The sequence below is a fragment of the Notolepis coatsorum genome (assembly GCF_963971535.1).
Source record: "Notolepis coatsorum genome assembly, chromosome: 12".
Taxonomy (NCBI): domain Eukaryota; kingdom Metazoa; phylum Chordata; class Actinopteri; order Aulopiformes; family Paralepididae; genus Notolepis; species Notolepis coatsorum.
In genome coordinates, this window is record NC_140176.1 from 68,522,550 (window position 1) to 68,546,571 (window position 24,022).

At 46.1% G+C, this 24,022-nt stretch overlaps 1 protein-coding gene across 1 annotated transcript in view; it reads right to left on the minus strand.

Moving 5' to 3' along the window:
• LOC311237887 (protein adenylyltransferase SelO-like) overlaps positions 1–24,022 on the minus strand; it is a gene marked incomplete at both ends in the record, with an annotated part of 30,674 nt that overhangs the window by 1,950 nt on the left and 4,702 nt on the right. The window contains 9 exon segments of the mRNA XM_084325861.1: positions 14,636–14,712; positions 16,592–16,684; positions 17,031–17,112; positions 19,369–19,413; positions 20,296–20,425; positions 20,546–20,629; positions 20,741–20,813; positions 22,019–22,088; positions 22,218–22,305. Coding sequence (XP_084181987.1) covers positions 14,636–14,712; positions 16,592–16,684; positions 17,031–17,112; positions 19,369–19,413; positions 20,296–20,425; positions 20,546–20,629; positions 20,741–20,813; positions 22,019–22,088; positions 22,218–22,305 — 742 coding nt within the window.

Sequence of the window (24,022 nt, forward strand, 5' to 3'; positions counted from 1 at the left end):
TACCGAAAAGAGAGTGGCACTATTTGTTCACTGTGCATATAAATATGGCGCAAGTAAATGTAGAAGTCCTCTTATCCCTTAGTCCTTTACCCTTCTACCCAACTAAGTAACAGAACGTGAAGCCTCACCCCACGATACCGCGTGCGGTGTAGTATGGCCTGTTTGGCCTTAGAGTAGCATCGAGACCTCGTGCGAATTGATAGCTGAATTGTCAGAGTTTGGCACCGTATTTCTATTAAGTAATAATAGTCTATTATGTATGGTGCATCGTGCGGTTAGAGTTCAAGAGTGAGCAGCATCCCCGTCGCTTCCTCGTGTTATCTAGAGTCTTAGCCAGGTTGGGCAGACCACGCGTGGTGCTTTCATCCGAGGAGTTCTAGGCGAGGACCGAGTGGACCTGTACATTGGATTACCTACCCGACGACTGCTGAGCCCTATGCGGCATGGAATATATATTTGCTTTGGTACTTTGATTTGTGGAGCGGATAATCGCCAACACCGGTGAGTGTTGGATCCACCCCGAAAGGAGTCAAGGTGAGACGGCGCTCAGACCAGACTGAGGTCGCCTCGCTTCTTCTTCATTGTGGAGCTACAGCTACAGCTACAGCCTACAAGAGAGCCAAGGTGTATTCATCTGTGGATCAAGATTCTACTGCACTGTCTTCTGTACTTGAGGTCTCCCTAGACATCATTGACCAGACGGGATACCGCCGACGGCTCTCCTACCCCCCCTACCGGCTTACAACCGGGAGGACCCCTACAGTATATCCAGCTATAATCATTAAGTGTGCCATCGTTATAATTCCCTAAGAGCCAGGTTGTATACTTGCTTCCTGCGTAACCAGAGATTGGACATTCAGTGTTGATTTGCCTACGAGTACTCATTTGCCTTACAAGTGCATTCAAATCATAAATGTAATAGTAACTATTATATGTACCTTTTGCTATATATTAAATATTTGATTATTACCTTTGTGTGGACCCGATTTCATTGTGGGAAAGTGTTCATCATATTTAGATATCGTGTACTGTATGGCCAGTAGTTAAAGTACATAAAGCGGTAGTGGTTTAATGATACCATACTTATCAATACAGTCAGGGAATTGTACCCCTCAGTTACAATTGGTCCTTCGAGCCGGAGGGTAATTAGTGTAATATTAATATAGTGGTATTAATATTGAAATGGCCTATGATGAACACTCCACGAAACGGTCCTCCTAAAGTAGAACGCCCGCAGCGTAGACGACAGCCACCTCAGTACTTAGAGGATTACGCTGCCAGTATACTACCTAGCCTTCTACAAACGGTAAACGCGGTAAAAGTAGAAAGTAAAATTATGTCCGACCCTATCAACCAGGATACCCCAACCACAGAGGCCCTAGTGGGTTCTAATGTAACTGACCAAGCTCACGGTGGGGACCAGGAGGGAACTGACACGACTTTACCCCCCGCCAAGACCGAAGAAGTAGTCCCCCAAGAGCTCCGGGAGGAAGACAACCCTCCAGAGATGGAACTCTGCACGGAACAAGAGGAGGAGAGCGTCGAGGAGATAGAGCTCCAGGACTCCCCGCAGGGGAACGCATCCCCAACGGGTACTGCCAGGAGCGGCTCACCTCAACAAGCGTCTTCCCCCAGCGAGGCGGAGAGGATGCTGTCACAGGCGTTCCTCGCCACCCTGGCAGCCTCTACCGAACGCGATCGACTTCAGGGTGAACGCGATCGACTCCAAGCACAGCAACGGAGCGAAGAAGAGCACATACGTCTGGAGCTGAGACGCCTTCAGACGGAAGAGAATATGGCAAGAGACCGGGCCGACACCCAGCGTGCCGCTGCCGGTGCCCAAAGAGAAGCAGATCTCACCAAGCGCGAAGCCGAGCGCGACAGACTACAAGCCGAGCGCGACAGACTACAAGCGCAGCTAATGGAGCAGCTGATCACCAGGGCAACACCCCCTCCCTCCACAAGGGGTTCCAGGGCCTCGTCAAGACACGGGTCAAGGGCACCCTCCCCTAACCGATTAAGCGACCCTGAGCCCGACCACCAGAGAGAGCCTACACCCCCCTCCGAACTCCTTCCCCGACCGGTCCAAGTGAGACCCAGCTACAAGGAAGGAACGGCGGACACCGCGGAGAGGCTAAATAGACGACTACAGGATCTAGAAGACCTGGCAGAGGAAGAAGAGGGAGAAGAGGAGAGTCAAGCCCGACAGCAGCACATTACTCCACAGGACCAGGAGGTCCAGTACAGCCCAGGCTATACCCCCGCGGCTCTGCGCTACAGACCCCCGACTCGATTCACGGGTGAGCATGACGCACGACCAGTCCCGAGGAATAGCACCTGGACCAGCGGGCCATGGTACCCTGCCAGTACCAGCCCACCGAGAGGCGTAAGAGGAGACTCGCCCAGGAGGCCTCTCTTCCAACGCTCACCGATGTGCCAGCCATCCACGGCGTCATACATTGGCACACCGACGTTTCCAGACTTCACCCATGAGAACCGAGCACAGTACACGGAGCTACGGATGTGCTTAGAGACAATGATGGTGGATGTAGCTGATGAACGCCACAAGTATGCGATCCTATTGAAGCACCTGAAAGTGCCCAGAGCGCACAACATAGCGCTGGCCTATGCCACCTCTACCACCCCATACACAGCGGCTCTAGCAGCACTAGACCAAAGATATGGACGTATATGGGATTACGTAATACAAGAGATAAGGCATATTGACCGCCTACCCCCAGCAACAGACAATCGCTCACTAGACGACTTGTCTATCAAAGTACAATCCCTGGTAGGGATGCTGGGGGCGCAACGAGAAAAGGGTATGCACGAACTATACGCAAACTCGAACGTCGAGAGGATTTTAGAGAAGCTGCCGCCCGCCCGACAGGAGCGCTTCAGGCGGCAAAGAGACCACCGTGATCCTAACGGTCCCGAGCCATCCCTCCTAGACCTAGCCGACTTCCTGGCGAGAGAAGTCAGCAGCCTACGGCTAGATACGTTCGTGCGGAGCACACCCAGCTCCAGAGAGGGACCTAGGAGAACAAACGATGGCCGAAGATCGGTGACTGTCATGCACCAATCAGAATCAGTACCGAGCAGCAAGAACCACAGTACCCCCTCGATGAAAGAGAAGTGGAAGATGGTGTGCCCGTACTGCGAGAAGGAACACTGGTTGTCACAATGTGACCAGTTCAAGAAGATGACCGCTGAAGAAGTGAGTCACTGGATAAAGTCCAACAGGCGCTGTTACCGATGTGCGCGCAGTCACATGGCAGCCGAGTGCCGCCTCAAGAAGAGGTGTAGTCGGTGTGACGGAGCCCACCTAGATGTCCTACACGACAGTAACAGAAGAAAGCCTGCACCATCCAGCAGCACAAAGGCAAGCGTTATGTACATTGACCCCGCTAGCAGCAGCGGCGCCCAGGTGCTCTTAAAGGTGGTCCGCGTAACACTGAGTTACCAAGATAAGGTCATGGACACTTACGCCGTCCTTGACGACGGGTCAGAGAAGACCCTTCTCCTCGCGTCCGCTGCGGCCCAGCTGGGGCTGCGGGGGAGCGAGAACCAAATGACGATTCGGACAATAAGAAGAGATCTAAAGACGATAAAGGGCGAGAATGTCTCCTTCACTATCGCAGCAAGCGGGCAGCCCGAGAGACGGTATAGGATTACTAATGCTTTCACCAGCCAAGAAATAGGACTATCGCAGTACACCTACCCCATCGCCAAGCTGATGGATAAATATGTGCATCTGCGTCAACTCCCTATCCCGCTCATAGACGGTGCCACCCCGACCCTGCTGATAGGCTCCGACCATGCAGACCTCATAGTCCCGATAGACCGGGTCCATACAGGACCCAGAGGTTGTCCTGCAGCAGTCGAGACCCGCCTAGGATGGACATTACAAGGCCCCCTCGCCAAGTCTCTTAACCGAACAGCAGCCACTAGCTGCCTCCACTCCAGCAGCGACCCGCAAGTACTGCGCAGCCTCTCCCCCGATGACAAGGCAGCGAGCAGCGACACCTGGATGGCGACCATCCCAGGAGAAGCCCAAGAAATGACACTAGGACTAGTCTGGCGCTTCAAAACAGACTCGCTCCATTATAGACACAAACCCCTGACCAAGGAGCAGGGAAGGTCGACGGCAATACCGACCACCAGACGGAGTGTATACAGAACACTCGCCAGACAATATGACCCGTTGGGATGTATTCTACCTTACACCACCAGGGCAAAGATGATTGTAAGAGCGCTATGGGACAAGGACCAGGGCTGGGACGATCCCATACCCGAACACCTTGCATCCACATGGAGAGAGTGGGAGACGGAACTCCGCTCACTCCCAGGTGTTAATATACGCCGCAGCTACTTCCCACCCACAGTGAGGCCAGAGACATGCAAGATCGACCTGCACGTATTCAGCGACGCCTCCGAAGTAGCCTACGGTTCGGTGGCCTACTTGCGTGCCCGAGAGGAGGGAGGAGAAATACATACTGCTTTCATCCTGGCTCGCTCAAGAATAGCCCCACGAAAGCAACAATCTATCCCGCGTCTAGAGCTCTGCGCAGCCCTAGCAGGAGCGCAGCTCGCCACGTTAATCCAACGTGAACTCACCATCCCGGTGCAAAGAACAATCTTGTGGTCAGACTCCACGACCGTACTCACATGGATCCGGTCTGATTCGTGCAGATACAAGGTCTTCGTGGGAGTCAGAGTCACCGAGATTCAAGAGTTAACAGAAGTAGCGAGCTGGAGGTATGTAGACACCAAACACAACCCAGCTGACGTCATCACCCGGGGAATGTCCCTGGATGACCTCACCCGTCACAACCTCTACAGTGACGGACCAGAGTTTCTCAAGCTCCCCGAAGAAGAGTGGCCTACACCCACCCCACGGGAGGCGAGTAAAGAGGAGGCAGAGAACAAGAAACCTATGTTCTGTGGGTTGACACACACACTCATCCCCACAGACCCCGATCTAGACGATTGCCTCACCCTACAGAGTGCGCAGCTAAAGACATTTCTGTGGCACCACCCAGAGGTTCAGCCCACAACTGACATTTCAGCAGCTGACTACGAAGAAGCAGAACTTCTTCTACTACAACGAGCCCAGAGAGACTCGTTCCCCGATGAGCTAGCCTGTCTACAGGGAGCAAAGCCCGTCCCATCAGACAGCAGACTGCTCCACCTAGCCCCCGAGATCGACGCCCATAATCTCATCAGAGTGGGTGGTCGTCTGCGGAGAGCTCCAGACTTACCGGATGACGTCAAGTACCCGATAGTCTTGAACAGCCGACACAAGGTCACAGAGCTGATCATAAAGAAATACGACGAGGATGTGCACCACGCAGGGGCAGAGAGAGTCTTCGCGGAGATCAGACGTCGTTATTGGATACTGCAAGGGAGAGAAGCAGTGCGGCGCTTCCAGCGAAGCTGTCTAGACTGTCGTAAGTGGCGAGCCCAGCCCAGTATACCCCGGATGGCTGACCTACCTCCCTGTCGCCTCAGACTCAGCGACAAGCCTTTTCACTCCACCGGTATGGACTGTTTCGGCCCGCTGTATATAAAGAAAGGAAGAGGAACCGAGAAGCGGTGGGGTATTGTATTCAAATGCATGACCACCAGAGCGATACATATCGAACTCCTTCCAACCATGAGCACAGACTCATTCCTTATGGCCTTCCGAAGATTCACATCACGGAAAGGGAAACCATCTACATTATTGTCTGATCACGGGACAAACTTCAAAGGCGGAGAAAGAGAGCTGAGAGAGAGCTTCCAAGCTATGGGCCCAGAACTTAAGACCCACCTCGCTCCATCCCAGATTGACTTCCAGTTTAATCCCCCGAACGCACCTCACTTCGGTGGAACCTGGGAACGAGAAGTACGTTCCATAAAGACAGCCCTGTACGCCGTGCTTGGGGCCCAGACCGTGGCGGAAGAAGTCCTAATGACAGTCCTCACGGAGATCGAGGGAGTATTGAACTCAAAGCCCCTCGGTTACGTCTCAAGTGATGTAGCAGATGTCGACCCAGTCACCCCCAACACACTCTTGATGGGGCGGCTGAACCCCGCGCTACCCCAGACAATGTACAGGCCTGAAGAAGCGAACGGCCGAAGAATGTGGAGGTACAGTCAAGTACTGGCTGACAAGTTTTGGAACAGCTTCCTACTCCACTACCTACCGTCTCTACAGACCCGCCAGAAGTGGGTAAAAGAGAGAGACAACTTGACAGAAGGAACAGTCGTCATGATTATCGACCAGTCACTACCCCGAGCTATGTGGCCGGCTGGCCGCGTAAGCAAAGTGATCACCGGTGCCGATGGAAAGGTCCGAGCAGCTGAAGTGCTCGTCCAAGGGCGGACCTACACCCGACCCGTGGCGAGGCTAATAGAACTGCCAAGGCTCCCCGATACTATCGATGACGACCATGACCCTATGACTTTGTGAGTTGACTGACCCTCACAGCGGACATTGAGTAGTGGACAGTGCGGTTAATCTGTCTCTGCTTAGCTAATTAGGTGGGACTAATTAGGGGGCGGCTGTTGTGAAGGATCAGATTAAACCGAATATATATATTTATTTATGGATATATATTGAATAGTATTTGTATATCGTTTGATATCCCTTGTATATTCCTTGTACATATACACGGAATATCCCTTTAGTCTACTATAGCCCATAATAGTTCATTCTCTTATTGGACAAGGACCTGGCGCCAGGAGACAAGCCCCTTGGAGACAAGCCCCTTGGAGCCAAGTTCAATGGTACCGACGAAACATGTCCCTACTAGCCCCGGCTCTGCGCAGGAATACGGCTACCGAAAAGAGAGTGGCACTATTTGTTCACTGTGCATATAAATATGGCGCAAGTAAATGTAGAAGTCCTCTTATCCCTTAGTCCTTTACCCTTCTACCCAACTAAGTAACAGAACGTGAAGCCTCACCCCACGATACCGCGTGCGGTGTAGTATGGCCTGTTTGGCCTTAGAGTAGCATCGAGACCTCGTGCGAATTGATAGCTGAATTGTCAGAGTTTGGCACCGTATTTCTATTAAGTAATAATAGTCTATTATGTATGGTGCATCGTGCGGTTAGAGTTCAAGAGTGAGCAGCATCCCCGTCGCTTCCTCGTGTTATCTAGAGTCTTAGCCAGGTTGGGCAGACCACGCGTGGTGCTTTCATCCGAGGAGTTCTAGGCGAGGACCGAGTGGACCTGTACATTGGATTACCTACCCGACGACTGCTGAGCCCTATGCGGCATGGAATATATATTTGCTTTGGTACTTTGATTTGTGGAGCGGATAATCGCCAACACCGGTGAGTGTTGGATCCACCCCGAAAGGAGTCAAGGTGAGACGGCGCTCAGACCAGACTGAGGTCGCCTCGCTTCTTCTTCATTGTGGAGCTACAGCTACAGCTACAGCCTACAAGAGAGCCAAGGTGTATTCATCTGTGGATCAAGATTCTACTGCACTGTCTTCTGTACTTGAGGTCTCCCTAGACATCGTTGACCAGACGGGATACCGCCGACGGCTCTCCTACCCCCCCTACCGGCTTACAACCGGGAGGACCCCTACAGTATATCCAGCTATAATCATTAAGTGTGCCATCGTTATAATTCCCTAAGAGCCAGGTTGTATACTTGCTTCCTGCGTAACCAGAGATTGGACATTTAGTGTTGATTTGCCTACGAGTACTCATTTGCCTTACAAGTGCATTCAAATCATAAATGTAATAGTAACTATTATATGTACCTTTTGCTATATATTAAATATTTGATTATTACCTTTGTGTGGACCCGATTTCATTGTGGGAAAGTGTTCATCATATTTAGATATCGTGTACTGTATGGCCAGTAGTTAAAGTACATAAAGCGGTAGTGGTTTAATGATACCATACTTATCAATACAGTCAGGGAATTGTACCCCTCAGTTACAACGACTGTGAAGGAAAGAGAAATGGAGAACACACAAGAGGAGAATTTGAAGAAACAGAATCCCCGAAGCGAAGCCGAGAAGAGACAGGCGGAAGAAGGGGGAGGTCCCGCTGAGGCAGACACGGGAATGCCAGGATGGGCCGTGGTCATGCAGGCCGGGATATTGGAGAACATAACAGCGGCGATAAAACTGAACACGGACACGATAAGGAAGGATATTGGGAAGCTACGGGAGGAATTGAGGAAGGAACAGGAGGACTTCAGAGGTGAAATGAATACAGAACTCAAAAGGGTGGAGGAGAAGATGGCGGAACAGGACAGAAACGTGACCGAGTTACAGACTAGAACGGCGCAAGCGGAGGAATGGAACACAGAGATACACGAGGTATTAACATGTGCGATTCAGAAACAAGAACAGATGGAGACAAAGATGTCGGACATGGAGGGGAGGTCACGGAGAAATAACATCAGAATATGGGGATTGAAAGAAGGAGTCGAAGGGGAATCGGTGACCCATTATGTAGAAAAGCTTATCAAGGAGCAATTGAAGGAGACGGGACTGGAAAAAATGGAGATTCAGAGGGCCCACAGGGCGTTGGCTCCGAGACCGAAACCGGACAGACCTCCGAGAGCGGTGATTATTAACTTTGAGATTAAGGAATTGATACTCAGAACCGCGTGGACCAAGAAGATTGAAATCGAAGGGAAAAGACTATCGTTTGATCACGATTACTCGACAGCGGTAGCAATAACACGCAGGTTCTACGCGGGACTGAAGAGAATTCTGAAAGAAAACGGAATGAGATTCCAATCACCCATGACCTCGCTAAGGATTCACTGGGAGGAAGGGACGGTGACGTACGCGACGGCACGGGAGGCGGCGCAGGAGATGAGACGACGGGGGATGCAGATGGCGGAGGACGGAGAAGGAAGGAGACAGGAGGACCAGACGCGGAGCCTGCAGCAGAGATTGGAGGGGGCACGCAGATGGACCAGAGTAGGAGACCGAAACCAGGGAGAGGAGGGAGGAGAGAGGAGAAGGCCGAGGTGAAACGTGACAGACCGAGGGCGGAGACGGACGAGGAGGCCAGAGACGGAGAAGGAGGGGAGAGGAGGCGGGAGGAGGCGAACGGATGAGTACACGCACAAGAGATTGAAAAAACTATCCAAATAGAGACAAAATATAGGAACTGAAATAACATATGCATAAACACACATTCCCAGGTAGAGGCAGGATATAGAAATGAACATAACGTATACATGGACACATAATACACATGCTGATGGAGGAAATAAATGGAAATATAACTAGGTATGATAGACGAGACACAGAACATACTGAAACAAATACATAGACACACGCTGCGAGTAACACAGTTGGAAGGGATTAAGGGGATAAATGGACATCACATAGAAAATAGAGGGGAGGAAAAGAAAGTAAAAAGGGGTACACAGGAGACACCACACACGGGTTTGGGAGGAAGGAGGGACATTGAAACATATGAGACACATTGAGAGGGACCTAGGAAAAGAGGGTCTTTGGTCAGAAGGAAGGACAGAGCGCTTTTGACCAGGAGCTCGACAGCAAAAAAAAAAAAAAAACAGTAAGAAAGCTGGACAAATATGACGAGCGATTGGGGGTAAGGGTTTCAAACCCCCAAGCCGTCAGGAGGGGGCCTCTCGCTAGGAGAGCAATTACCCCTCACCCACCAGCAGGGGACAGGGGGGGACACAGGGACCCCCCGAACGCCTTGGGAGCACTTTATGTAAAGTTTATGTTTTTTATTTATGTTAATCATTATATGTATTCGGTGAAGAGAGCGGAGGCTCCAACCGGAGGGGGGAATGAATGTGACATGGGGGGGACTGACAGACGAAAGAAGAAGAAAGATGACAATGGTTAAAGGTATAAAAATGATGTCGTTAAACGTTAATGGAATGAATAATGCGATAAAGAGGAACAACGTGATGTTGAAATGTAAAAAAAGTGAGATGGAAGTGATTTTTCTGCAGGAGACACATTTGGTAGCACAGGATCATGAGAAACTGAAGAGATTTGGATATGAAAATGCATACTATAGTTCCTTTAAACGGAACCCGAGTAGATTTCCTTTGTCTATCCGTTGATTTATTTTATTTCTCTGTTTATTTTATACTTTTCTTTGTACTTAGCTTAGCCATGTGAAGCACTTTGGTTGACAAGCGTCATGTTTAAACGTGCTATACAAATAGATAGGAGGAGAGGAGTAATCACGTTAATCAAAAACAGTCAAATTTGAATTGATCAAGGAAGTAAGAGACAAGGAGGGAAGGTTTGTTCTGGTGAAGGGGAAAATGGAGGGCCAAATGGTTACGTTAGTGAATGTTTATGCACCCCCAGAGAGTGAGAGGGATTTATATGAGACCATTTTTGATATGATAGTGATGGAACTAGAAGGGATATTGATATGCGCGGGAGATTTTAACGTAGTACTGAATCACGACCTAGACACCACGAGTACTAGAAAAGGACGAGCACCCATCAGTAGATATATGAATATTCAGATGACGGAAATGGGAATTACAGATGTTTGGAGGGGGATGCACGCCATGGACAGGGAATACACACATTACTCACACCCGCACGTGACATATGCGAGAATAGACTACTTTTTGATGACGACGGGGGACAGTTACAGGGCACGGGAGAGCAGAATAGGAGTAGCGGACATATCGGATCACAGTGCCATATATCTGACAGTAGATCTAGAAGGGAGACGGAGGAACACGATCTGGAGACTAAATGTAGGAATATTAAATAACAAGGGGGTGGTGAGTCAGATCAAGGAGGAGATAGCCAGATATAAGGAAGAAAATGACAATGGGGCGGTAGATCCGAACATTCTATGGGACACACTGAAGGTGGTGATAAGGGGGAAATTGATGGAGAAGACAGCAATGCTGAAGAAGGCCAGAACGGAGACATATCACAATCTGATAGGGAAGCTGAAGAAGCTAGAGGGGAGACACCAGATATCAAAAGAACAGGAAACGCTCGGAGAAATCAAAGAAGTAAAGGCCAGGATAAATAGGGAATTATTGACGGAAATAGAAAAGGAAGCGAGGTTCATGAAACAAACGTACTATGAAGGGGGACCAAAAGCGACCAGACTGTTGGCTAGGAGAATTAGGACGCAACAGAAGTTGAACACGATACACACAATAAGGGATACAAAGACTAATGAAATATTGAGGGACCCAGCTGAAATAGAGAGGACATTTAGAGAATACTATGAGAAATTATACACACAGCCAAAAGCAGTGGGAGAAGAGGAAATAGAAGCATATCTGGAGAAGCTAGAGTTACCATCGATAGGGAAAGAACAGAATGAAGAATTAAATAAAATAATTACGGAACAAGAACTGGAAGAGGCAATTAGTAGAGCTAAAAACAACAAGTCTCCGGGGAGCGACGGATTCCCATCGGAATTCTACAAGACATTTAGAACTGAATTAGCACCCATGTTAGGGGCGGCGTTCAGACACACGATGGAAGAGGGAAAAATGCCCCCCTCGTGGAATCACCACGATACCGAAGGAAGGGAGGGATAGGGAATTATGTAGTAGTTTCAGACCTGTGTCCATACTCAACGTGGATTACAAGATGTATACATCGATAATATCAAAGAGATTTGAGACGTTTATGCCAGACATTATAGATGAAGATCAAACTGGATTTATTAAAGGGAGACAGACACAGGACAACGTGAGAAAGACATTACACATAGTAGAGGAGATACAAAAACAAGGGGGTAGCGCGGTACTGATTAGCCTAGATGCAGAAAAAGCATTCGACAGTATGAGCTGGACATTTTTATATAAAACATTGATGAGGTTTGGACTGAACGGGAGGGCGATGAAGATGATCAAGGCGCTATATCAAGAACCGACAGCGAGGGTTAAGGTGAATGGCAGCTTGACGGATAGAATCAGATTAGAGAGGGCTACCAGACAGGGATGCTGTCTCTCACCGATGCTCTTCGCCGTTTTCATAGAACCACTGGCACAACTGATCAGACAGACCGAGGACATTAAGGGAGTAAGGATAAAGGGAACGGAATATAAACTAGGCCTATTTGCAGACGACGTGATAGTATACATGAGGCAACCAGGCAAGAGCTTCCCGGCACTGATGGATCTACTGAAGGAATATGGCCACTACTCAGGATACAAACTAAACGTGACAAAGACACAGACCTTAGCATGGAACTATACCCCAACGACGGAAATTAGAGAACAGTACGGGATAAGATGGGACATGGACAAGATTAAATACTTAGGGGTGAACATCACGAGAGGGGTGGAGAAACTGTTTGAGGCGAACTATACACAGATAAATCAGAACATCAAGAGAGACTTAGAGAGATGGACAGTAATGCCCTTGGACTTCAATTCAAGAATAGAGGTCATTAAAATGAACATACTATCAAGGTTGCTGTACCTATTCCAGTCACTACCGATACAAATACCACAGAATCAATTCAGGGAGTGGGACAGACTGATATCGAGATTCATATGGGCGGGGAGAAGACCACGGGTCAGATATAAAACACTACAACTACCAAAGGAAGAGGGAGGGATGGCAGTACCCAGCCTACAAGATTATTACTATGCAGCACAACTGAGAGCAGTGACGTGCTGGTGTAACGACAGATATGAGGCAAGATGGAAAGACATTGAAAAAGAAGGGGAGGGATACAAGGTACAAGCTCTGGTGGGAGATAGGAAACTATTTAAAGAAAAAGAGGGACTATTAGATCCAATCACCAAATGCACCTTGACCATATGGAACAGAGTAGTAAAAACACACAAATTGGAGAAGCAGTCAGGGGTCCTGAGATGGGTAGCACATGACAAGAGATTCAAACCAGGGAGGTTAGACCATGGATTCAGAAGGTGGGAGAGGGGGGGGGGGGCAACAGCGATATGCAAAATGATAGAGAAGGGGGAAATGCAAACACTACAAAGATTAAAGGAGAAATTTGGACTAGAAAACAACGACCACTTCAGATATCTACAGATTAGAGATTACTATAATAAAGAAATAAGAGGGGACAAGGAAGAAGAACAGAATGGAATAATTAGGATGATAGTAAGGGCATACAAAGGAGGGAAAGGAAGGGTAATATCAGCACTGTACCGGGCTATAATGACCAGCAAGGGACACACGACCGATTATATAAGGGAGAAATGGGAGAGAGAACTAGAGATGGGAATAACAGGGAAGGAATGGGGGAACATATGCGAGGTGCAACATTCAACAACAGGATCGAGGATATGGAAAGAGTTTGGATGGAAAAACATAATCAGATTCTTTATAACCCCAGAGCTGAAGGGAAAATATGCACCAACACAAAGAGCATGCTGGAGGATGTGTGGGAAGGAGGGGGCAAATCACACGCACATATTCTGGGGATGTCAGAAGCTGAAGGGGTATTGGGAGGAGATAGGGGAGGCAATGATCAGAATATTAGGATACGGGTTACCACAAACAGGACTGGTGCTTTACTTAGGAGACCTGACACACGAGGGAATACAAGGGGGGGACAAATATTTAATAAAGATAATGTTGATAGCGGCCAGAAAAGCAATAACGAGACTGTGGTACAAGGAAGACCCACCGACAATAGCACAATGGGTAGGAATAGTGGAAGAAATACAGGATATGGAGAGGATAACACACATGCTGAGGTTACAGGAAGAGAAATTTGGGGAAAGATGGGGAAAGTGGGAGGATTATAAAGGGAACGAAAACGACATCACAGAGGAAGAACCAAATGCAACACAAGAGGGCGAAGGGTAAAGGAGGAAAGAAGTTCAAGGAGGGTCTCTGAACCCATGTCACACACCTATGCTTTAGTTAGTATTTTCTATTTTTTTTGGGGTATTACAATTGTTTTATGTTTTTATACTTTATTATTTATGTCTGTTTAACAGTGTTATATTAATATTCAGGGATGATGTGGTTTGTGTATGGGTGAATCAAAAGGCAAAGTGAAAGTTAAAAAAAAAAAAAAAAAAAAAAAAAAAAGGACGAAGGATAAGGGAAGAAAGAAGCTCAAGGAGGGTCTCTGGACCCATATCACACATGCATGCCTTAGTCAGTATTTAATATCTTTTGAGTAGGAATTATATTTTTATACATGTTTAAGGGAGGTACACAATCAGCCTTTGTATTAAGTACCTGGAAAACAACTGTAGTGGAACCAGACAACTAACCATGATACCCATGTAACCATTTATGTGCACTGTTTTTTTTTGTTTTTATTGTGTTGTTAGTTTTTTTTTTTTGTAAGTGCTGTTTGTCTATAAGTGTTAATAAAAATTTAAGTAAAAAAAAAAAAAAACGACCAAAGCTAATTCCTTGTATGTGAAAACTACTTGGCAAATAAAGACCTTTCTGATTCTGATTCTGATTCTAAAGCGTTCAAATCAGCTTGAGATCTAATTCACTGGGGTTAACTCTTTCACTGCCGCACTACCAAAACGGTTAACCCTTTCACCGCGACAACACACAGAAGGTTAACCCTTTCACTGCCACACGGCGACCGTCGGTTGTGTGATAGTAAAGGGTTAACCTTCTGTCGTGTGGCAGTGAAAGGGTTAAGCATATGAAGATATCTTGCGGGCCTCAAATCACATGTTCTCCCTTACCTGCCGAGCCGCTGAAGGTACAAGCCGACCCACTCGGAGAAGAGCTGGTGGGGCGAGAGGTCCTCAAGAGCCCACGCCTGGTACAGAGAGGTCGTCATTAGTCTGTGAGCTGGCACATACTAACACATACTGGCACATACTAAGTCTCTGGATAGGTATTTATAGAGTTGTACAATACTATAACACTACATAAATGTATCTTCTGATGTGTAGGATTTAAATATAATTCAATATTTTCTCTGACATGCAACCACTAGGGGCAGAGCGGCTAACCGTGAGTGAATGGATCCTGAGTGAAGGAGTGAGTTGGTGACATTATGAGTAGTATGTATTTTAATAAAACATGGAGTAATATGCCCTCCCATCAGGTAAGTTAACTGTATTATAATAAAACATGGAGTAATATGCCCTCCCATCAGGTAAATATAACTAACTGTATTATAATAAAACATGGAGTAATATGCCCTCCCATCAGGTAAGTTAACTGTATTATAATAAAACATGGAGTAATATGCCCTCCCATCAGGTAAGTTAACTGTATTATAATAAAACATGGAGTAATATGCCCTCCCATCAGGTAAGTATAACTGTATTATAATAAAACATGGAGTAATATGCCCTCCCATCAGGTAAGTATAACTGTATTATAATAAAACATGGAGTAATATGCCCTCCCATCAGGTAAGTATAACTGTATTATAATAAAACATGGAGTAATATGCCCTCCCATCAGGTAAGTTAACTGTATTTTAATAAAACATGGAGTAATATGCCCTCCCATCAGGTAAGTATAACTGTATTATAATAAAACATGGAGTAATATGCCCTCCCATCAGGTAAGTATAACTGTATTATAATAAAACATGGAGTAATATGCCCTCCCATCAGGTAAGTTAACTGTATTATAATAAAACATGGAGTAATATGCCCTCCCATCAGGTAAGTTAACTGTATTTTAATAAAACATGGAGTAATATGCCCTCCCATCAGGTAAGTATAACTGTATTATAATAAAACATGGAGTAATATGCCCTCCCATCAGGTAAGTATAACTGTATTATAATAAAACATGGAGTAATATGCCCTCCCATCAGGTAAGTTAACTGTATTATAATAAAACATGGAGTAATATGCCCTCCCATCAGGTAAGTATAACTGTATTATAATAAAACATGGAGTAATATGCCCTCCCATCAGGTAAGTTAACTGTATTATAATAAAACATGGAGTAATATGCCCTCCCATCAGGTAAGTATAACTATTATAATAAAACATGGAGTAATATGCCCTCCCATCAGGTAAGTTAACTGTATTTTAATAAAACATGGAGTAATATGCCCTCCCATCAGGTAAGTATAACTGTATTATAATAAAACATGGAGTAATATGCCCTCCCATCAGGTAAGTTAACTGTATTTTAATAAAACATGGAGTAATATGCCCTCCCATCAGGTAAGTTAACTGTATTTTAATAAAACATGGAGTAATATGCCCTCCCATCAGGTAAGTTAACTGTATTATAATAAAACATGGAGTAATATGCCCTCCCATCAGGTAAGTATAACTAACTGTATTATAATAAAACATGGAGTAATATGCCCTCCGATCAGGTAAGTATAACTGTATTATAATAAAACATGGAGTAATATGCCCTCCCATCAGGTAAGTTAACTGTATTTTAATAAAACATGGAGTAATATGCCCTCCCATCAGGTAAGTTAACTGTATTATAATAAAACATGGAGTAATATGCCCTCCCATCAGGTAAGTATAACTAACTGTATTATAATAAAACATGGAGTAATATGCCCTCCCATCAGGTAAGTTAACTGTATTATAATAAAACATGGAGTAATATGCCCTCCCATCAGGTAAGTTAACTGTATTATAATAAAACATCAGGTAAGTATAACTAACTGTATAAATACCAACTAAGGTTCAACTAGGGGTTATGACCTCTGTGAAGCTCCCGCTGTGAAGCTGCTGCACCGAGGCTTCGCTGAGCTGCCTGAAGGTCATAGTGAAGTCTGAACCAGTGTCCTCCATCATCTACACAAACAACAAGAGATAGGAGCAATCACAAGGAAGGAATAGCATATCAACCACGTCTATACTTTCCGTAGCCGCATTTCTGGCAAGACGCTCTCCGAGTATAGACGCATATCCCACCTGCTAACATGTTGATATATCAACCATACAATGCATATATACACTAGCAGTATACTATACTGTATATCAATATCATTTGACTTTACCCAATCATTTCTATGGTGAATAATTATAAATACTAGGTTTTAGCATAACTACCATACTGACAGAGTTACTCGTCTTTGTAGAGTAAAATGAACCACATGAAAGTTTGCATAAAGATTCGGCATTGCATAAAACGACTTGCCTTAAGCAGGAACGCAATGAGATATCCGTCTCCGTCCTCCTCACCCAGAAGCCCCAGCTTGGCCTTGAATAGCTGGTGAATCCTGAAACAGGCTAACAAGGTTAGAACATAATAATAATAATGTATCATATTACTGTTTTGTACAGTAAATCGGACAGATCCCCTCCCCCACATGGGACAATCTGACCACCTTTCTTTGTTCCTTCTTCCCAAGTACGCCCTACTCATCAAACATGTGAAGCCCTCAGTTAGAACAATTAAAATATGGCCTGAGGGGGCAGACTCTGAGCTGCAGCACCTGTTCCAACACACAGACTGGAGTATGTTTGCCACTCAGTCCACCCTGGACGCCCACACAGACATCATCTCCTACACCTCACCTCCTCCGTTGTTGACCACATCAACTCCAACATCGACAGTGTCACCACCCTTAAACAGATCACTACATTCCCCAATCAGAATCCGTTTCACTGCTAAAGGCACGTGACACTGCTTTTAGATCTGGTGCCACGCAGGCCTACTGTTCAGCCAGGGCTAACCTGAATAGGGGAATCAGGCAGGCCAGGCACAGTTACAAGCTAAGGGTTGAAAAGCACTTCAACAACTCTGACTCCTGACGCATGTGGCAAGGCATGCAGGCCATCACAGACTATAAACCCACCAACAACTCTCCCCCAACCACTGACCCCTCCCTCCCTGATGAGGTCAATCATTTTTATGCCCGCTTTGACAGGAAGAACCAGGAGGCGCCCACCAAGGCTGCCCTCCCTGCCAACCTCCAACCCCTCACTCTCTTCCACACCAACCTGTGTACCGCACTGAGCAGGACTAATGCACGTAAGGCAGCTGGCCCTGATGGCATCCCCGGCTGTGTGCTGAGGAACTGCGCTGAGCAGCTGACTGAGGTCTGAAACTACATCTTCAACCTGTCACTAGCACAGGCAGTTGTCCTGGCATGCTTTAAAACCACCTGCATCGTGCCAGTGCCCAAACACTCCTCTTCCACGGGCCTCACTGACTTCCGCCTTGTTGCACTCACCCTCCACCACCCTCACCCTGAACACCAGTGTCCCACAGGGCTGTGTGCCAAGTTCCCTTCTCTACTCCCTCTTCACCCACGATTGCACTCCTACATTACATGGCACCAACACCATTATCAAGTTTGCAGATGAGACACAATGGTGGTAGGCCTCATCAAAAACAACGATGAGTCAGCCTACAGGAAGGAGGTCCAGCACCTGGTTGCTCTGTGGCGCACAACCTGGCCCTCAACACCAAGAAAACCAAGGAGCTCATTGTGGACTTCAGGAAGACTAGAGCTGGCACGCAGGTTGAGCCTGTCTCCGGCTTCAAATTCCTGGGAGTCCACATCTCTGAGGACCTCTCTTGGACCCTCAACACCTCATCACTGGTCAAGAAGGCTCACCAGTGCCTCTTCTTCCTGAGGAGAGTGAGGAAGGCCCACCTGTCTCCTTGGATTCTGGTGAACTTTTACTGGTGCACCATAGAAAGCATACTCTCCAAATGCATCACAGTCTGGTACGGCAACTGCACTGACTCATACTGGAAAGCACTGCAGAGGGTGGTGAAAACCGCCCAACGCATCACCGGTACATCACTCCCTACAGCAATAGAGTCTATTCATCACAAACTGTGTCTGAGGGAGGCACGCAGGATTGTCAAGGACACCTCTCATCCCAATCGTGGACTGTTTGCCCTCATCCCCTCTGGGAGGCGCTACAGGAACCTCCGCTCCAAGTCAAGCAGACTCAGGAACAGCTGCTTTCCCTCAACTGTCATCTCCCTGAATTCTGTACCATATACTCCGTCTATAATTACCTACCTATACACCTGCATATAACCCATAACTCTGTATGACAGCATGTACAATAATGCTGTATATACCGTATATATATTTATTCTTACCATATACATATTTATCCACATCTGTCTGTACATACCCACATATAATCCTTTTTACATATCTGTAGATAGTGTACTATATCTATATTATCTGTACATATCCCTTTCCTACTCTTACTACTTACTAGTTACACTGCAGGCCAGTATGACTTACTACCATAGTGTCTTTATACCTGTATCACTGTACATAATAATAATACAACTCTGTACATCTGATTAGCACTATTACTCAGTATTACTAATTTACATATTTTATACCTAGTTCACCTGTACATTGTATATTACTACTGCACTTTACGGTTACATTTGAACTCTGAGTCTGGTTGGATGCCAAACTTCTTTTCGTTGTATTGTACTTGTGCTGTATAATGACAATACATTTTAATCTAATCTAAATACGGTAGACGTAGCTTACCTCTTCTGGTAAATATCACCATAACCCTTTAGCACATTTTTAGCCCTGTGTTAAAAAGAAAAGTAGAGATATCAATTTAGGGCTAATAGTTACAATCTTCACTTCATGAGAACCCAGTGTGTTATGGTATAATTGACCAGAGCCCTGGTCTTCTCCCACAGGGTCCTGTCTAGCTTTACAGAGAATTGACCCTACGAAGGTCTGGGAGGTCTATAACAAAACAAGCGTGAATTTGCAATAGCTACCACCTTTTTGTGATGGGCCGCTCCCATTGTCACGCCACCTTTTAGCCAATTGGCATGAATACACACAAACACACTTGACCTCCATGCCCAATTCCAGCCTCCTACAGTGCTGGTGGGGAGATTGTGTGGACTGACCGGCAGAGTGACCTATAGAGCTGCTGATTACAGCTAAAAACGATGTTGAATTTCACTTACTTATTTATTTGTTTGTTTGTTTATTGGCCAGGGACCATGCACAATATTGCACCAGATTATAGCTACAACACTAATTATCTGTAGTCCGAACACTTGTCTACTTCCCAGGTGGTGGTGACAGGCGCTTACATCTCCTGCACAAATACTCTTTTAGACATAGTATACCCCAAAGTCTCAGAGTAAGCCAAACCAAAGATGGCCTCGAGTCCTCCTCATTCTCACGAGTGGTGCTGTACTTCCGAGCAATACGCTCACGAGAAGAAGTCTGATTTGGGGTATACTTGTCTAACATCTAAACGTTTATTTGTGCATAGCAGATGTAGCGCCTGTCACCACCAAGAAAGTAGACAAGTGAAAGATTATGGACATAATATCTGTTTGACTAAGTGAAATTTTTTTGTTATAGACCTCTCCGACTTCTGTAGGGTGAATCCTCAGTAAAGCTAGAAGGGAGGAGACCAGAGGGTCCTGTCAGGGCTAACCTTACCCCTGGTGCTGTTTGAGGACAAGCACAGGACTAAGAGCCCCCAGAAGTTTCTCTAGGTTGAACAATCCAACGTTAGCCTGAGCTCCCACGCTGTATCTCCCCTCATCGTCAGACGTGTTGGGGACAAAATCTACAGGCAATGAGAAAGTTGCGTTTTGAAACATTAGCGACTGACAATATAATACAGCAGAAGAAGAAACAGTAGATGAAAGTGACTTTCATGAATAAGAAAAGAACATTATGTACGTACTCGGGTCATAAGACTCCATGAATCCAAATGGTCCATAGTCAATGGTGACGGAAAGGAGGCTGAAGTTGTCTGTGTTGCACACTCCTGTCGTTGTGAAGATGACATGTGGATGTCATTAGAGGTTGGTGGTACGAGTTGTGTCACATGATAACAAGTCAAACCTGGTACTCGCTCACCATGTGCAAAGCTACTCACCATGTGCAAAGCCGACAGACATCCACTGAGCAATCAAATGTGCAGTTTCATTTACAACCGTAGCATAAAAGACCTGGGAACACACACAGTATGTGAGATTACAGTGTACACTATAAAATAGTATGTACTGGCGGGCGGCTACGTGGTGCAGTGGGCAAGGCGCTCACCACGAATACTGGAGACGCTGGGTTCGCCTGTTCGAGCCCAGCGCTCCACATTGCTTTCAGTTTAACTGGTCGTCCGTACTAATACACATTGGCAGTATTAGGGGGTGGGAAACTGATGGGTGGGGATCGGGCGTTGTGGACAGCGACTCCTACAGGTCGGTTGGTGCGCCTGCGCAGTAGAATCAGGAAGCGATGGGCCAGGGGGCGGCGCCCCACCAAAGCGCAGACCCCTGACGCTGAAAGATCGCGCCGCGCAGGTGAAAAGATGCGACTGCTGTTACCTCGAGTATCGGTGGGGACTCGTGCTATGTATGACTTAGTCCACATTGCAGCCGGCTTGTGGGAGGCAAGAAACAGCGTTCGAGACAGGGGAGGGTTGAATTGGATGATACAAAATTGGGATGGGAGAAAAATAGAAAATGGGAGAAAAAGTGGATACATTTTTTTTTTATTATGTACTGTGTATATATATATATATATACATACATACACAGCAGGATAAACAACTGTTCTCAATTAGATTGACAGCTTCAGAAAGATTAGGAAACACTGTACTGTTTATACAATTCAGGATACTTTGGCATTTAATACATGGTATGTTAGGATCAACATTATGCCTACTAAATGCAAAGAGCTTGCAATATTGTGTGTTAAAGGTGCATTATGTCGTTTTGGAGAAAGGGGATCCGTTTGCAGAGCCTGCTAAATACATTTACTGTAATTCATGAATGAAAACAAAATCCTTTTTAGGCACTGTGGACCAAATGTAAGTCTAGAATGTTTGTTCTAGAGAACAGAATTGCAGGCCCTGCCTTTGTAAACAGCAATGAAATAGTAACTTTGCAGGTAGCTTTCTAGATTCAAAGTGTTCCAGGGAGCCAATTTCCCTCTAAGGACAGTTTGTTTATTCAGTTATGAAAATATGCTGTACTTTAGAAATGATTCACTTCTCTGACTCACAAAACGACATAGTGCAGCTTTAACAAAAGCATTGGGCCTGGGCAGAATAGCTTAATTCTTACACTGTATCTTCTATGTCAAATAACTATCCAATAAATTAGGAAAATATCAGTGTTGGCAGAAGCCTTCAATAAATTCCATCACTACTCACCAAATATTTATCTGGGTCATTTGAAACGATAGAAGGAAAATGTTCATCGATAACAAAATTCATCAATTTTCTGGAAACGACACGACACAAGACGATACAGGCAGTGGGTAAGTCATAGGCTGCAATACAAAGGCAAAAAAGATTAAAGGGATGAATTATGCTGGAAACATTGTGGTCCTGATAGGATAAAGACGCTGACCTCAGAAGATCAAGTTCTCCAGCTTGAGACAGAATCTCTAGAGACCCAATACGGAACCACGACTTGGCCAGCCGGAGAACAACAGCTCCTGGGGATAATGAAAACAAACAAAAGTATTCAACTGTGACATATAATAGACAAATGGCTGCTTTTATAAATGGCTGCTTTTTTATATAGCGCTTTTATCCAAAGCGCTTTACAATTTGTTACTCACATTTTACCCATTCACTCACACATTCAAACACAGACGGCGAAGGCGACCATGCAAGGTGCCAACCTGCTCATCGGGAGCAATGAGGGGTTAAGTGTCTTGCTCAAGGACACATCGACACGCTGCCCGGGAGGAGCGGGAATCGAACAGAGAACCTCCGGATTGCCAGACGACTGCTCTACCTCCTGAGGCACTGTCGCCCCTCAAGACAAAACAGTAAACAACTATGGGAAATGCATGCACTGAGAAGCACTACTACACCAACCATATATGCCACTAACAAATTAAATGGCAATGTTAATGAATAAGGCCAAGATGTTTAAAGGACATCCACTAGATGTCGCTCTAGAACACCAGCATCTCATTTATCCAACCAGGTGCATTCCATGTGAGGAAATGGGAAGTCGGGAGGCCTGTACCTGTTCCGCAACAGTAAGTTACTTCCGGGGTAGGCCTGATTGGCCCCGACAGGCACGTGACGCGGCAAACTCAGGACGCGCAACGAGGCTGCCGAGAGCTGTCGCGCGGCAATAGGCTGTCTATTGCCATTCTAACACAAACTCTAACCATAACCAGCGCCTAAACTTAACCGTTCTAACCTTAACCAACTCCGAAACAATGCCTAACCTTAACCTTAACCATGCCTAACCTTAACCATAGAAAGAATATTGCCATTCTCTAACACAAACTCTAACCTTAACCAGCTCCTTAACAGCGCCTAAACTTAACCGTTCTAACCTTAACCAACTCCGAAACAATGCCTAACCTTAACCTTAACCATGCCTAACCTTAACCATAGAAAGAATACACGTTAAAAAAAAAATCACGTTAAAAAAAAGGGATTCAAACTCGCGTCAACAACAAACCGCAGGACCGCGGACCGCTGCTATGCCAGGTGAGCTGAAGCGCCGAATGAAAGTCATAGCGGACTGTACAACTGTACAAACAACACTGTACATTGGATTATTGACAAGACCATACTTGGTAATTTACTGTACATTGGAGGGGGTTGTGTTCGGACATTTACAGGGGCCAGTTTCGAGTTGCAGTCTCCCTTAGGTGTTTTTTGAGAGTGTTTTTGAAAGTGGGTAGTGATTCACATTCCTTTACAGCTTTGGGTAGGGCGTTCCACATTGATGTGGCATAATTGCGAAACGTGTTTAGTCCCTTGTTTGAGCCGAATCTGGGTTTAACATGATTTGTGGAGCTCCCTCTGGTGTTGTGATCGTGGTATTCACTGACCTTTGGGAAGTATTTAGTCATGTACATGGGTACCTTGGTCGTGTAGTGTATCTTGTAGACCAGGCCCATTGCAAGTTGCTGTACTCTGTCGTCTACTCTAAGCCATCCTAGGTTGTCAAAGTGGGCAGGGGTGAGGTGGGTTCTAGGAGTAAGGTCAAGCAGTAGTCTGACCAGTTTGTTTTGAGATGTTTGTAATTTTGTTTTTAGCGCCTTTGAGGTGCTTTGGTACCATGAGGTGCAAGCATAGTCGTAGTACCCTTGAATGAGTGCTCCTGCTAGAGTCTTCAGGGTATTCTTGTTTACCAGTGAGGAGATCCGGTACAAGAAACGAGTTCGTTGGTTGACTTTTTTT